Below are 16395 nucleotides of genomic sequence, written 5' to 3'. Positions count from 1 at the left end.
CATCTCACTTTATTGGCCGAGGGAGCCAGCGTACAGCTTCCGGGTCATGTGGCCAGCAGGACTAAGCTGCTTCTGGCGAACCAGAGCAGCGCACGGAAACGCCGTTTACCTTCCCGCTGAAGTGGTACCTATTTATCTACTTGCACTGGCGTGCTTTTGAACTGCTAGGTGGGCAGGAGGAGGGACCGAGCAACGGGAGCTCACCCCGTTGCGGGAACTCGAACCGCCAACCTTCTGATCAGCAAGTCCTAGGCTCTGTGGTTTAACCCACAGCGACACCCACGTCCCTATAACTTCCAGGTAAAGGCAGAGATAAACCCGCCTTTAATTATGAAAGCACAACACACAAGGGAGGGCAGTATATCGCCCCCTAAAAGGAAAACCACCCCCAAGGAGATCTTTCCGGGCTTTTGGACTAAAATGAGATATGTGCCTACACGAATGAGTCCTGTCTTTTATCTGTCCAGAATCTCCCCAACACTCAGCTTCACCGGTTGTCCATGAGTTCGAGGCCAGGGGAAATACTTCTTTTCTCTGTCTACTTTCTTGCAGAATTTTCTAAATGCCTATTATGTCACCTCCGACTTGCCTTTTCTCAGAACTGAAAATTCCCAAGCACTGCAAACATTCCTCATCGGGGAGTCACCCTGAGTAAAGCCGTGGCTACAAGTAATTTGCTGCAGGCAAGACAGATTCATTGAGGCTTAGTGCTGAAAACTTTTCCCCCAGGCAGTGGCTCTACACTGGGAAAATCCCCCTCTTGTAAATATGCCACAGGCAACTCCCAGCATCATCTACCTCCTGAAAGGTATAGATTCCACGGTCCAGTGACATACCAGGAAAATAGAACCCGGGGGTGGAGTTATGCAGATGAAGAGGAGGGACCATGCAAATGAAAGCTGGCTCAGTTTTCTGCAATTTGACTGCAGCCTGAGACATGGTCCAAAGAGGGCACATGGGTCACCTGCAACCATGGGCCTTTTTTTGCGGGGGGGGGCAAATGTAGCCCATTTCCTTTCTCTCTTCTGCATTGCAGAGGGTTGGACCAGACCATCCTTTAGGTCCCCTTCCAGCCCTACAGTTTTCTGTGGTTCTACGACTAGCTGCCGTTTCGTTCCCATGGGAAAGCCACAACTTGGATTGGAAGTAAAAAGTAAACAGGTGAATGGGTGAGTCCTGCTCACCCCCCCCCCCCTTTAGATCACAGAAACAACTTCTGCCTAGCAAAGGGAAGAGAGCATTTGCCTGTCAAAATCACATGCTGTCGGCTGTGGGGCTTCTGCTCCTTCTGCAACATGCAGCGATTTAGTCAGGTAGGGGATATTGAATCACTGCGGGAAAATCATTGGGCTATGATGGACAGCCATCCTCAGCTGGCCTCTGCTGATGCCCTGGAGTAACCTCTGAAGTGGATCCTTCCCAGGGATCTATTGCTGCAATCAAAACAGCAACAGCCCTTCAAATGCTAATTCAGCTGCCCCCCCCCCTATTTTATAATTTGTGCAATCTTATCTCGCTCCCTAATTCAGCTGCCCCCCCATAATCAATAAAAATTACAAATCTGAGGTTCTGCCCACCCCTAACAAAAGCCTGCCCCCTAACAAAAATCCTGGCTACGCCCATGTGTATAGATGATATCGTTTCAAAGTGTAGCATACCAAACAAGAGAAAAGTGTTCCTGTCCATGTGCAAAGTTCCCAAGGCCAGAGTGTCCCTGTCCTTGTGCAAAGTACATTCTGTGTCGGCGACACACACGTTTCCTCAGCAGGAAATATAGGAGGCCCCTTTGTGCAAAGTGCCAGCTGAGCAAAAGGCAGCAAATCTCTGCCCCTATATCGTTCCTCTTCTTAATGCTGCCTTCTGTTCCACTCTTCTTGAATTCTGGATATCAGGCCTGGCAGCAGCCTGTACTGCGCAGAGCCTGGAGACAGGAAACAAAAGCTGTGAGGCAAGACTGAAGAACAAGCGCCCTAGCTCAGTGGTTAGAGCATCTGCCCCCCATGGAGAGGACGCCAGGTTCAGTCCCCACCATCTTCAGGTAAAGTTGGGAGAGACCTAGTCTGAGACACTGCAGAGCTGCTGGCAGTCAGTGTAGACAATACTGAGCTAGGTGGCCTGCGCTATAAGGCAGTCCACTGTGTCCCTAAGTCAGCAACAAAGGGCCATAATCTGTGTTTTGAAACATGTCACCCAAAGGCCTCTTCATGTCTTGAGGGCACCGCTTCTGCATTTGGGCTGGTCTTGCACGCAGATGCCTTCTGAGTTATTATTGTCTTTCGGGGGAGGCTGATGAAATTCCATGTTTCTTTTCCTTTTTGAAAAAGAACACGCTTTTGATGAGTCAGTCAGAAAGCTGCAACCGGCTTAGTCCTGTTTCTCGTTTTCTGACGCTCTGCCCCTTTCCCTTTAGCTAGGTGCTTTCTGAAGGCCTTTGCCAAGCCACCAATCAGCTTGGAGTAGTTCTGGAGCACCCGGCAGCCGTCAATCTTTTGCTGGAAGGCCGATGGGTCCGTGGGTCTCGCTGGGAGGGTGACGGCGGGCAGAGTCAGGCCCTGCAGGCAGAGGGTGCACTGAGTATTGGTGACCAGGCCGCTCACTTGCTGCTGGGCTTTTTCCAATTGGCTGTGCAACACCTCATGGGGACCAGTCAGTCTGCTTTGCTGCTCTCTGATGAGCAAGAGGGAGTCTTTCAAACAGAGTGCTGTCCTGTACAATGCCTGCAGCATAAGATTCTGTGGTTTCCTAGCAATATTGCTATCTGGGAACCAGGGAACTGGCGTCGTGCTGCAAAGCTGGTCCGCATCTTGCATCAAGCCCATATGGGTCAACTAGAGACAAAATCAGAGGCATGTCAATTATTGGCATATTGATGAAGACTGGCTTCGCTTCTTTGAATATATTATCTTCCAATATCCCTTTGACTTCCTGTTCTTCACTATGGTGGGGGTATTTAAATCCCACCTGATATTCAGTGAAGTATTATTGTAATTTGGCACACAGGTTTGCTGCTGTTATATTTCATTCTGCAACTCTGCGTTGCTTTTTCTTTGTTAGAGGTAAAGGGACCCCTGACCATTAAGTCCAGTTGTGGCTGACTCTGGGGTTGTGGCGCTCATCTCGCTTCATTGGCCAAGGGAGCCGGCGTACAGCTTCCAGGTCATGTGGCCAGCATGACTAAGCCGCTTCTGGCAAACCAGGGCAGTGCACGGAAACGCCGTTTACCTTCCCGCTAGAGTGGTACCTATTTATCTACTTGTACTTTGACGATCTTTCGAACTGCTAGGTTGGCAGGAGCAGGGACCGAGCAACGGGAGCTCACCCCGTTGCAGGGATTCGAACCACCGACCTTCTGATCAGCAAGCCCTAGGCTCTGTGGTTTAACCCACAGCGCCACCCGGGTCCCATTTTCTTTGTTACCTACCTGCTTTTTCGGTGCCTACATGCTTTTGCTTATAACAAAAAGTCAAAATAAAAAAGTTCAAAAAGTCATTTTTGTCGTATGTCTTTTAATTCAAACCAACAGAGGCTGGTCTAGCCCTGTGGATCGCTCGGCCAGTAGAGCGTGAGACCCTTAATCTCAGGGTTTTGGGTTCGAGCCCCACATTTGACAAAAGATACCGCCGTGCAAGGGATTGGACTCGATAACCCTCTGGGTGCCTTCCAATTCTATAATTCTATTCTATTAGGGCAAATAGGGTGCTTGCCCTCTCAACTTCAGTCTGCCCTCAGCCAGCACCCAACTATCTGCCTGCTTATTTGCAACCAATCCAGGGGGTTGGGACCTGTAGTTTGTTAAGGGTGCTGAGAGTTGTTAGAAAGCTCCCTGTCCCCCTCTCAGATCTACAATTCCCAGAGTTCCCTGTGAAGAGGGACTGATTGTTAAATCACTCTGGATTGTAGCTCTGGGAAGGGAATATGGGTCCCCCAGCAACTTTAATCATCCTTCACCAAGGCCGGCCCACCTATTAGCCCGGCTGAGGCAGTTGCCTCAGGCGGCAGGCTAGGAACAGCTGGGTGTACAGCAGATCTGAGGAGCCTCTGTAGCCACTGTCTAGATTCGTTTTCTCCTGTTCTGCTGCCCTGAAGGCCCTCAGAGGAGCGTGTCATTCGCTGTCACCTGGCAAGAGTAAGGCCAGTACCGCTGACTCCCCTCCAGCCTCCTTTTCTCTCCCCTACTACCGTCAATGCGCCAGGGCTTTCCTGGGCCACTTAGAGTCACCTCAGGTGGCAGCAGAGATATAGGCGGCAGTGGCAGATTTTCTCTTTTCCTTTAAGCAGCAAAATGTCTTCAGCTGGCCCTGCCCTTGATAAACTACAGTTCCCAGAATCCTCTGGAGGAAGCTGTGTCTGTCTGAGTGGTATCATAGTGCTTTTGAATGTGGCCTTAGTCTCAGGGTTGCCCTTGTAGGACTCAGGTGGAATCTACACACAGATAAAAACTGTTCTGAAAATGCTCTTTTTAAAAATACATTGAATTTTCCATACGGCTCACCATCGCCATCTGGTGTCACATTGTATACTGCACTCCAAACACGCTTAAAACGTTTTATTTGAAGCGGTATAGCTGAGTCCTCAGTGGGGGGCAAAACTAGAATTAGTTGGCTCCACCTGTCGTTAGCTCTGTCGCCACCTGCTGTTGGCTGTGCTGTCTTCCTACCTACACCAATCCCACTGGGCGCCAGCCCTCACTGATTCAAACAGCTGATATCGCCAAAATGTAGGGCAAAGCAAAAAAAATCTGAAGAGGGCAGGATTTCTCTACCACTGGGGTTGCTGGAATGAGCAGCAGCAACAGGCAAACAGGAAGGGCAGTAGGAAGTATGTCATAGAATAGCAACTTCCTGTTGTGGTGTGACAGAATGTGACCTTCTGTGCCAGGCTGTCCCGCAGATTTGTGTCAAAACACAAGTGTGGGTTGCATACGTTGACAGGTTTGTGCGGGCATGCAAGTGAACAGAAGTAGCAGGGCCGGCCCTATCCTTAGGCAAAGTGAGCCAACTGCCTCTGGCGGCAGATTCTGGAGGGCAACAGTAGTGGCTTCTTGCTCCTCCTAATCCATTCTCCTCTGATTTGTATGTTCTGGCCTGCAGCCTCCAGTGGGTTGTAACCAATGCTAGTCCTACTTGGAGCAAACCCATTGGAATTAATGTACCTATGTCTGTCAATATTGTTAATTTCAATGGGTCTACTCAGAGGGGGACTAACATTGACTACAACCCAGTATCCTGTCCGCAGGGTTGAAATAAAGCCCAGCTACCTGTATTATTGGTTGCCAAAGAAATGTTTCTTTCTGGTGCTTTTCTGGAAGTGCAGAGCATCTGAAGGGCACCAGACTGGGGAACTGTGATTTGGACTGCAGTCCTAACCCCGTTTATCTGGGAGTAAGCCCCACTGAATTCAGTAGGACTGACTTCTGAAGAGGGGTGTGGGGAAATTCTGATGGAAACAGGGAGTGGAAATTGCTACGGTTTGGTTTCAATCCGCAAACAAGATGTTTTTGATTACATTCCTCACCACCAACACACTTGCATTGTTTCGTTGGCACTGAAATTGATGTGGTGGAATAACTTAATGACATCATCATCATCATCATCATCATCATTATTATTATTATTATGGTAATGGAAGACAGCTTGGAGCCGTTCAATGGCATACAGAAATGTGTTTCGTGCAAAATTAGAAGATGACCCACTATACTGAATAATAATTAAGAATAATATTAACAGCCTGCCCTTCACCCTGAAGCCCAACAACTAAAACTGCATGTTGAAAACAACTTACAACACCAGAAATGAAGTGGGTTCTAAAAATATCCATCTCAAGTGTCGTAAGTCAGGGTAAAGAGGTGTATCTTATGTAACTAACTGAGCACACAAATGATCTAAATTATGTAATTCCGCCACAGCAGAGCAGATAACATCGTTTTTTTGCAGAAGGCAAACTGCAACAGAATGTAAACAGAGTTGTATGTGAGGAATGTAGGGGTAGGATAGCAAGTGATTCCTTCTTACACCCCTACTTCCGAGTAGGCACTGCTCTGTTAGACCCCTTGTAGGATGTCCGAGTGAATCAATCCCAGTTTACTTACATACGACTTGTAGAGTTTCCGGGCAGGCCTCCTCATCGACATAACCAGTCGCTTTGTTTGGAGGAGGGTGTCTGAACCAGCAAAGCAGAGTTGACAGGAGCTGGAGCTGGGATTCACCGGCGTCACACCCAGAAGAAGGAGTGGGGTCACCACGACTGGATGAGAAGATAGAGACAAGGAGCAAGTGAGACAGGCAGGGTCCACGGAAGACGGCTGTCTCTGAAGTCCCAAGGCAAGCAGGCTTGCGAGTCATTCAACGATACAGTGGTACCTCGGGTTACATACGCTTCAGGTTACATACGCTTCAGGTTACAGACTCCGCTAACCCAGAAATAGTGCTTCAGGTTAAGAACTTTGCTTCAGGATGAGAACAGAAATTGTGCTCTGGCGGCGCGGCAGCAGCAGGAGGCCCCATTAGCTAAAGTGGTGCTTCAGGTTCAGAACAGTTTCAGGTTAAGAGCAGACCTCTGGAACGAATTAAGTACTTCACCTGAGGTACCACTGTATATGGAAATGCATTTTGCACAAAATTTAGAAGATTTTGCCATTAAAAATAATCAGGCAAGCATTGTTCCTCCATGGGCACAACAGCATCCAAGCAATCTTTTGAATTTATCCACAAGAGCAGAGGCTTTCAACCTTTTTGAGTCCACGGCTCCCTTGACCTTTCTGCGGCACCCCTATGGGGCTCAGGATCCCAGTTTTGTCACCCCTTGCCTGCAGCCCCTCAACCCATGGAGCGTTCCCTCAGCCTCCTCTCTTCTCCCCTCTCCTTGGGAGTCCTCTGGGCAGCTGCCGCCACTGCCACTGGTCTCTGAGCTAATCTCCCACTCTGCCCCAAAGAGCAGTGCCTCCTCACACTGCTCCACAGGGGCCTGGGAAGAGGATGCCCCCAGCCTTAGTGGCCCAAAGGAGACTGGGCAAAGGTGAACATGAGGCCAGCACCTTACCTTGGGAGGCAGCAGTGGCAGCAGCAGGCGCTGCCAAGGCCTGCATGGCAGAAAGGCTCCCCTTCAGCACCGGGCATTCAGCTCCCAGGCAGGACTTGCCAGGGCAAGAAAAGCCAGCACAGCACCTGCCTGCCCGGTCTCCCACTTGTCTATCCATTCCCGACAGCAAGGGCTGGCGGACTGGCTGGCTGGGCTCCCTTGCCCTCTTGCTTGCTTATTCCAAGGCCATCTCAGCTCCTGGGAACCAGCCCCCGAGGCACCATTTTCCTGGAGAGTTTGTAGCCAGGGCTGCTGCAAGGAAGAGTCGTGCAAGCCTTTGGGGACACGAGAGGGCATCAGAGGAGGGAGGGAAGAAAAAGGACAGAGGCTAGTGTTGCCTGCGGCACTCCTGACCATCCTTCAAAGCGCCCTAGGGTGCCATGGCACACTGGTTGAAAACCACTGCATAAGAGTTTCTTTCTGGCTCACTGCTAGGGGTCATTAGATATTTCTAAAGCAGGTTGTCATTTCTCCTCAAAGGAATAATGGGTTAAGGTCTCAAGATGTGTGTTGGTGGGTGCATGTTGTATGTATGTATGTAAATATTACATGTATGTGCTGTATGTATACATATTCCTTTTATATTCCACCTTTCCTCCAAGGAGATCAAGGCTATGTACACAGTTGTTCTCCTCCTCCCTTTATTTTATCCAAACAACAACCCTGTGAGGTAGGTTAGGCTGAGAGTGAGTGTTGGACCAAGTGAGTTTCAGGTCCCCGTCCAATGCTCTAACCACTACACCACACTTGTGTGTGTGTGTGTGTGTGTGTGTGTGTGTGTACATGTGTGTAATATACATGTAACACACATACTGATTGTTCTACTGGAATAATTTGCGCTTGCAAATAAAGCTAAAGTGGCAATTAAAAACAGTGGCGGCATACATAGCATAGATTTAAAGCACGCAACTGCCCCAAAAGACTCCCAGGCATTATAGTTTACCCTCACAGAGCTAGAATTCCCAGAACTACAGTTCTCAGGATTCTCTGTGGGGTGGGAGAAATGCGCTTTAAATACCTCTGCATGCAGAAGGTCCCCCTCTCTGCACCTAAAACCCTAGAGAGCTGCTATTTGTCTGATTGGGCACTTGTGGGTGTGAAAACGCTGAGCTTCCATATATATATATCTGCATTGCTGGCTGTGGTTGATGGGAGTTGTGGTCCGAAACATCTAGAGGGCACCAGGTTGGGGAAGGGAGCTCAAGGTGTGTCCAAAAGCTGGGCGCAGTGCTGGTTCCCCATGGATTCTGTTTCTAGCGTCTTAGAGGTAAACAGTCACGACACACAGAGGAGCAGACCAGATGCTGGGAACAAAACAATGCAGTACCCCATGCCAGTCCTACTCAGAGTAGACCCATTGAAATTAATGGACATGGCTAACCTAGGCCCATTAATATCAGCGGGTCTGCTCTGTGCAGGACCAGCTTTGGCTTACAACCCTCTGTACTTCAGCCATTCCATTTATCTGCCTAGTTCTGTCTTGTCACCTCATTAACAAACCAACACAAAATAACTGTTAGAAGTGAGTAGCACACATGGAAAGAGGAACTTGAAGAAGAGCAGGGAAAAGAGAAGACACAGAATAGGCCAGCATCCTAGGCAAAAGGAAGGAGAGAGCGAGATTCACCACGTACCGAGACAAACGGCAATCACCCGGGGCTTCAACACCATGCTCAGACCGCCACGGGGTTGTTCAGCCAGCCGCTGCTTCCTTCACGAATGGCTCAATGAAGGTGGAAGTTGATTCTTCCTCCCAACCCCACCCTGCTTGCTGATTAGCCAAACTCTGCTTTCAGGGTGTGACATTGCGTGGTGGAAAGAAAAGAGAAGAAGAGAAAAAAACATGAGAAAAAGAAGAAGCGCCGTGGACCAGCCTCAATGAGTCTCTCAATGTGCGGTCTCCCACAGGAAACACATCCTGCACCCGGGTCTTCGAATTAAGTTCCTCGAGGTCATCGTGTTTCCTGGGTGCCAGCCACCCAAGACAAGTTATCTTGCCAGTGTCTAACTGGGTTACCCAACCCCACTTTTCATGGTAGCAGGGATCCAATGATTTGGTGTCAAAACCAGGGGGGTGGGCAGGCGGTTATAACTCAAAGCAGTGGTTGACCTTTGCCAACCTAGGGCCCAAATGTTTGGGGCAGCTATTCCCATCATCCCAGCCAGCATGTCAAATTTAGACTATAGCGCCCATCATAACAGCCATGCTAGCTGAGGCTGATGGAAATTGTAGTCCAAAAAGCACTGTATTGAGACCCATTGTCTAAGCTCAACTTACCCACTATATTATCAAATATAGACTCGGTGTGATTTATTACAGCACTTGCATGCGTTATTTATAGTCGCATCGTCTCAAAGTGGTAACAGACCACAACAAATAGACAGTTCTTACTTATTTTAAAGTATTTCTACCCTGCCATTCAGCCCAAAAGGCTCCTGTAGCAGTTTTACATTAGATCAGTAACAAACAAGGCAGTCCCTGCCTAAAGGCCCACAGTCTAAAAAACTGACACAAAAGGAAAAAGGGAGAAGAGAGGAAAACAAGGAACTCGGACCCCAGTTCTTAAGTTCTTAGAATAATCAACTTGAAGGGAAACAGTTCAGAGAAAAGTAAGGAGTCAGACTGAGCTCGTCTCTCTGTCTGCTGTTGGCCACCAACTTGAATGGTTTTCAACTAAATCATGGAAGAAGATAAGGCTATTGATTGTGGCTACTAGTCATGATCGCGGGTGGCGCTGTGGGTTAAACCACAGAGCCTAGGACTTGCCGATCAGAAGGTCGGCGGTTCGAATCCCTGCAACGGGGTGAGCTCCCATTGCTCGGTCCCCGCTCCTGCCAACCTAGCAGTTCGAAAGACCGTCAAAGTGCAAGTAGATAAATAGGTAGCGCTCCGGCGGGAAGGTAAACGGTGTTTCTGTGTGCTGCTCTGGTTCGCCAGAAGCGGCTTAGTCATGCTGGCCATATGACCCGGAAGCTGTATGGCGGCTCCCTTGGCCAGTAAAGCAAGATGAGTGCCGCAACCCCAGAGTCGGCCATGACTAGACCTAATGGTCAGGGGTCCCTTTACCTTTACTAGTCATGATGGCTATGGTCTCCCTCCATGGTTGGAGGCAATAATGCTTCTAAATACCAGTTGATGGCGATCACAGGAGCAGAGAAAGTTCTTCTGTTCGGGTCCCGCTTGCGGGTTTCCTACAGGCATCCGGTTGGCCACTGTGAGAACAGGATGCTTAGATTAGATGGGCCATTGGGCTGATCCGGCAGGCTCTTCTTAAAGTTTTTATGCACTGGGAAGTGTAGGGTGACACTTGCTTTGACACAATGTTTGGCTAGCCTCCCTGCAAACAAACCAGAGTGAATGCACATTAACTAGCTAACTTCATCTAATCTCCCTGCAAACAAATGAGGATGGATGCTTAATAATAATAATAATAATAATAATAATTTATTTATACCCCACCCATCTGGCTGCCACTCTGGGCAGCTCCCAACAAAATATTAAAATACAGTAATGCATCAAACATTAAAAGCTTCCCTAAACAGGGCTGCCTTCAGGTCATCTGGAGTCCTCCTCCATTGCCTCTGCATGAGCTTTCCTGCCTGTACTGTGGGAAAATGAGTGCAACGCTACTGTCTGCTTTGACATTTCCACCAGCCTGATGGCGGAAGCAGGTAGGTGTTCCTCCTCCACTGGTCCAGTTTCTTAAAAACTGCAAGACAGCAAATCTGCTGTCGGGATCTCTTTTCCAAACAGTTGTTTTGACTCATGGACTGGTTCTATGCAGTTTCAGAATCTCACACTGGGAGACTTGGTAAAGCTGAGGTGAGAGATGCAACGAAAAGACTCCCTGGCGGTTTGTGGTCTGTTTCCATTCTGACTAGGCAGCCGTCTATATACTGATGAAATTTCTGACAACCCTGCCACAATGGCAAACAGTTCTTTTATCTATCGGGGCATCGTTTTGCTGGCTTGGCATATATGGGATGGAAAGCCACTACATTGACACAATAGAGGGAACAACAGCATTTGACTCCCCTCCTCTCCTGACCTTTTCCTCCCCAGGTGCTCATAGAAGACCTTGCAGCTTTGATTTTGTACCTGAGCTTGCTCATTTCCTCCTCCCTCCCAACCCATTTTCCTTTTGTGTCTTTTTTTTGTAGATTTAGACTTCTCCAACCTAGTGCCTTCCAGATGTTCTGGAGTACAACTCCCCCCTCGAAAGCGAACCTTTTAAACGTGCAGAACACTGTTGCAAGCTGAAACGCAGCCATCTTCTAAATATTGCAACCTCTCCAAATTTTGCTACGCAGTTAGCTCTCCAGCCAAGTCATGTGTACAAAAAATGCATACAGTTGGGTAGAATGCACATTAAAATGCATATATTAATGAAAAGAACATACCAAAAAAAATCTGTTCTATTTGGGGAAATTGCTTTGCAAACTGATATGGGCATCTGGAGAGCTAAACTTAAGACTGGGGGGAATGAGAAACTGAGAGAAATTGGAATTGGGACATTTTCTCATTTCTCCTCCTGTCATCCCTGATCATTGGCCATGCAGTGTTTTGAGAGAGGGAGAAAAACGTCTCTACCCACTTTCTTCATACCAGGCATACATAATTTTATAAACTTCTATCATGTCATGTTTTAATCACCTTTTTTCTAGACTAAATGAATCCCCAATGCTACAACTTTTCGTTCCTCCATCATTTTCCACCTCCAGTGTCCTTTTTGAAGGGCGGCTGCCGGAACTCACCAGAGATTTGTACGATGTACCGTAGATTTGTATAAGGGCCTTATGATATTGGCAGTTTTGTTTCCCAACAATCACTTAGGTAATAGTAATAGGGACCCCTGACCGTTAGGTCCAGTCGTAACCAACTCTGGGGTTGCGGCGCTCATCTCGCTTTACCGGCCGAGGGAGCCAGCGTACAGCTTCCGGGTCATGTGACCAGCATGACTAAGCCGCTTCTGGTGAACCAGAGCAGCGCACGGAAACACCGTTTACCTTCCCGCCGGAGTGGTACCTATTTATCTACTTGCACTTTGACGTGCTTTTGAACTGCTAGGTTGGTAGGAGCAGGGACCGAGCAACGGGAGCTCACCCCGTCGTGGGGATTCGAACCGGCTACCTTCTGATCAGCAAGTCCTAGGCTCTGTGGTTTAACCCATAGTCCCTTAGCATGAGACAATAGACTATTTTTCCACAAGGGATCATCATTTTTTCCAGCAGGCTCAGTCTGGGAGCACCCAACTATGCCTCAAGCAAGTCACCACGACCCCCTTTGATGCTTTGTGATTAGATTTTTGTCACGTTTAATGACTGCAGGGTCTTTCGAGGGCTGATATTGACATAGCTGGCTTATCTACCACACAGAGATTGCATTTCTGCAGCATTTTTGACAGTTGCCCTCTATTGCCATCCCGGGGGGGGGGGGCACTCCTTCTTCATCTTGCTAATGAGAAGGACTACAGCACAATGCCAAAGCAAGAGCTTACATGCCAAGGATTCCAGCTTCAACCTTTGGCATCCAACACTTAAAAGGAGGATTGGGGAAAAATATTTTTCCCCCGCCCACCTGCCTGAAGGAGAACCACTGCTGGATTAGATAGTGCCAGGGCTAGGGTGGACAATCTGACCTAGTTCATAGAAGCTTCCTGCATTCCTAGCTTCATTGATATGGCCAATGCAACTTTGACTGACTGTTCGCTGAGGTTCCCTTGTAGAATTTCTAAAGCAGCTCCCTTGGAGCCCAATTTAAGGTGCTCAGGTTTGTGTTTAAAGCCCCCAAACGACTTGAGCTCTCAAATATAAAATACAGTGGTGCCCCACAAGACGAACGCCTCGCAAGACGGAAAACCCGCTAGACGAAAGGGTTTTCCGTTTTGGAGGCGCTTCGCTAAACAAATTTCTCTATGGGGTTGCTTCGCAAGACGAAAAAATCTTGCGAGTTCCCGCATTTTTTTCCCGCTCCCCCCCCTTTCCTAAGCCGCTAAGCCGCTTATCAGCTCTTCCGATAAGCCGCTTAACAGCTGATCGCTAAAAGCCGCTAGACCGCTAATAGCGCTAATCCGCTAAGCTGTCAATGGGCTTGCTTCGCAAGACGAAAAAACCGCTAGACGAAGAGAATCGCGGAACAGATTCTTTTCGTCTTGCGAGGCACCACTGTACCTACTTCCCCACTGACCCTCTTGCAGGCACGCCAACTCTATGAGGCTGAGGCCTCGATGTCCCCCCGCCAATGTCCACTGGGATGGGGTTCAGCCCCCCCCCCATTTTGAGGGGGCAGAGCAATTTTGGTGGGATGTTTCCCTGGAGAGTTTTAATGTATTTTCTCCTATATGTATGCATGTTTTCTGTCAAAGTGACTTACCATGGCAAAAATGTAATAAAAATAAATTCAATTAATCATTATAATTATTATTTTAATGTTATATTTTTATACTGCTGGGACCTTGCGGAAAAGCTCAGGTAAGATGTCATCAATTGCCTTGAATCATTTTCTTAGGGTCTAGGGTATTCTTTTGTAGAGTTGTACCCTGGAAACCGTTCCAGGAGTCCATTCGACTTTCAAAATGTTCAGAAACCAAAACGTGTCTTCTGACTGGCTGCAGGAAGCTCCTGCAACCAATCAGAAGCCCTGTTGGACGTTCTGCTTCCAAAAACAGTTCGTAAACCGGAACCGTCACTTCTAGGTTTGTGGCATTTGGGAGCCAAAACGTTCGAGAACTAAGCTGTTTGAAAATCAAGGTACAACTGTATTTCCTCTCAGGAATGGAGATACTTTGTGCTCCGGTGTCAATCTGAAATAATTATTAGCATTTCCTTTGGGCCTCTATGGAAGGCTGGCAACAGCTTCCTCTGCTCCTACGTCATCACTTATTGTGGTTGCGTCTAAGCAACAGCCTGCTTCTTCTCAGGAATGTTCCTAGTCCGTTACTTGCGCATCTGCTTGCATGCGCTTCTGAAATGCTTTGTCATAGGGTCCATCCTGCATATCTTGCTGGGGGTGAGAATTCATGCTGCCCTGCACATCTGCTCTCAGCATGCGACGTGCAAGGAACCTAGGAAGCAGCCTCAGAACAAGTCCTGCCATTGGTCCATCTAGCTCAGTAGGCAAACTAAGGCCTGGGGGCCAGATCCAGCCCAATCGCCTTCTAAATCCAGCCTGCGGACAGTCCGGGAATCAGCGTGCATCTCTGGGTTATTTGTGGGGCCTGCCTGGTGTTTTTACATGAGTAGATTGTGTGCTTTTATTTAAAACGCATCTCTAGGTTATTTGTGGGGCACAGGAATTCGTTCATTTTTATTTTTATTTTCAAAATATAGTCTGGCCCCCCACAAGGTCTAAGGGACAGTGAACCGGCCCCCTGCTGAAAACGTTTGCTGACCGGCAGCGGCTCCCCGCAAGTTTCCGATATGGAGTTCCAACTCAACCAAGAGATGTCATGGGTCCTTCTGCATGCAAAGTAGATGTCCCACCTCTTCCCACTAGAGTGGATGCTCAGGCCTTTTAAACCAATACGGATCAGAAAATGTGTAGAATTTTCTTTTGTGTGTGGGGGGGGACCCCACAACCATCAATGTTACAGAAGCCCAAAAGGGCTTTAACTTGGGTGTTTAGCATTGCTGGTCCCATCTCAGATACCCAGCAGAGATTCACATCCCTCACTGTTAACCTAAGGCCATTCCTTGAAGACCTTTTTATGCTGACAGGCCTATAGAGCTGTTTCAACTTTCCAGTGGTGGTTGGTGTCCGCTGGGACTGATAGTGTGGAACACAGGGAGCCCAAACAGTGGAACGCCCTCCGATCAGATGTCAAGGCCTTGGTCCAGTATACCTGAAGGAGCGTCTCCACCTCCATCGTTCTGTCCGGACACTGAGGTTCAGCTCTGAGGGCCTTCTGGCAGTTCCCTCAGTATGAGAAGCCAACTTACAGGGAACCAGGCAGAGGGCCTTCTTGGTAGTAGCACCCGCCCTGTGGAACGCCCTCCCACCAGATGTCAAAGAGAAAAATAACTACCAAACTTTTAGAAGACATCTGAAGGCAGCTCTGTTTAGGGAAGCTTTTAATGTTTAATAGGTTATTGTATTTTAGTGTTCTGTTGGAAGCCGCCCAGAGTGGCTGGGGGGACCCAGCCAGATAGGCGGGGTATAAATAATAAATTATTATTATTATTATTATTATTATTATTATTATTATTATTATGAGATAAGTAAATACAGGTATACAACCTGTAGAAGACATCTGATGGCAGCCCTGTATAGGGAAGTTTTTTATTAAAAAGTTTAATATTTTATTATGTTTTTATATATGATGGAAACCAGCCAGATGGGTGGGGTACACATAAGTTGTTGTTGTTGTTGTTAAACAGGGAATGGAGCCAGAGCCAATGACAGGCAGAGCCAAATAATTCTAGCTTTGTCCAGATCAAACGTTCAGTACTGGGCACCAGAGTTTAAGAAGGATAGCTAGTTACAAGTTGGAAAGTGGCCAGAGACAGATGACTAAGATGATCAAGAGTCTGGAAACCAAGCCTTGTGAAGAACGGTTGAAGGATCTGGGTATGTCTAGCCTGGGGAAGAAAAGGCCAAGAGATGATATGACAGCCACCTTGAACTACAGTGGTACCTCGGGTTAAGTACTTAATTCGTTCCAGAGGTCTGTACTTAACCTGAAACTGTTCTTAACCTGAAGCACCACTTTAGCTAATGGGGCCTCCTGCTGCTGCCACGCCGCCAGAGCACGATTTCTGTTCTCATCCTGAAGCAAAGTTCTTAACCTGAAGCACTATTTCTGGGTTAGCGGAGTCTGTAACCTGAAGCATTTGTAACCTGAGGTACCACTGTATCTGATTTGTTCAGCAACTAAGCTGTTCGGGAACCAAGGTACCAATGTACGTTTGATCTAGTTAATTTGGGCTACTGGTACTCCGGGATCTGGCAGATAGCCTTGTTGGAAAAACTTCCCTTAAACTGAAAGTCTCTAGGGGGGGTCTAGTTTAAAAAGGGAAAGACAGATTTTATGAAGTGTGCTTTGAATAAGGCAGCCTATGGATGCTTCCTCCAATTTATGCTGCAGTATGGATTACAGGAAAATACAATCAATAAGATACAACACATCCATGCTCTTTCGTTTCATCTTATTTTATTCTTATGACATCTCTGTTCATATGGTGTACACCTGATAAGAAAGCAAGGGAATTAAGATTAACAGTTTTGCTTGATTCCTCACACGTTCATCATATTTGGTAATTGCCGTGTCATTTTCTTTTTCAAATAGGCAGGCATGTTTCTTAAGCCACAATAATATTTAG

General features: G+C 47.7%; 1 protein-coding gene across 1 annotated transcript; it reads right to left on the bottom strand.

Moving 5' to 3' along the window:
- Positions 1–1000: 1000 nt before the first annotated feature.
- LOC309330443 (leukemia inhibitory factor-like) lies at positions 1001–8862 on the bottom strand. The gene is made up of 3 exons (XM_081842126.1): positions 8712–8862; positions 6089–6243; positions 1001–2828 (listed from the first exon to the last, which is right to left on the bottom strand). Exons 1-3 carry the CDS (start codon positions 8746–8748, stop codon positions 2346–2348), a joined length of 675 nt encoding a protein of 224 aa, XP_081698252.1. The 5' UTR covers positions 8749–8862; the 3' UTR covers positions 1001–2345.
- Between the last annotated feature and the right edge of the window lie 7533 nt (positions 8863–16395).

Source organism: Podarcis erhardii, assembly GCF_964252035.2.
Source record: "Podarcis erhardii genome assembly, chromosome: 15".
NCBI lineage: Eukaryota > Metazoa > Chordata > Lepidosauria > Squamata > Lacertidae > Podarcis > Podarcis erhardii.
Note: the sequence above shows the minus strand (reverse complement) of the source record. Positions and strands in the feature narration are given on the sequence as shown.

Coding starts and splice junctions, on each gene's coding strand:
- LOC309330443 (XM_081842126.1), bottom strand. CDS start 8,748: ATGGTGTTGAAGCCCCGGGTGATTGCCGTTTGTCTCG. Junction 6,244..8,711: donor GGTGATTGCCGTTTGTCTCG/GTACGTGGTGAA, acceptor CTTCTCATCCAG/TCGTGGTGACCCCACTCCTT. Junction 2,829..6,088: donor GGAAACTCTACAAGTCGTAT/GTAAGTAAACTG, acceptor TTTTGTCTCTAG/TTGACCCATATGGGCTTGAT.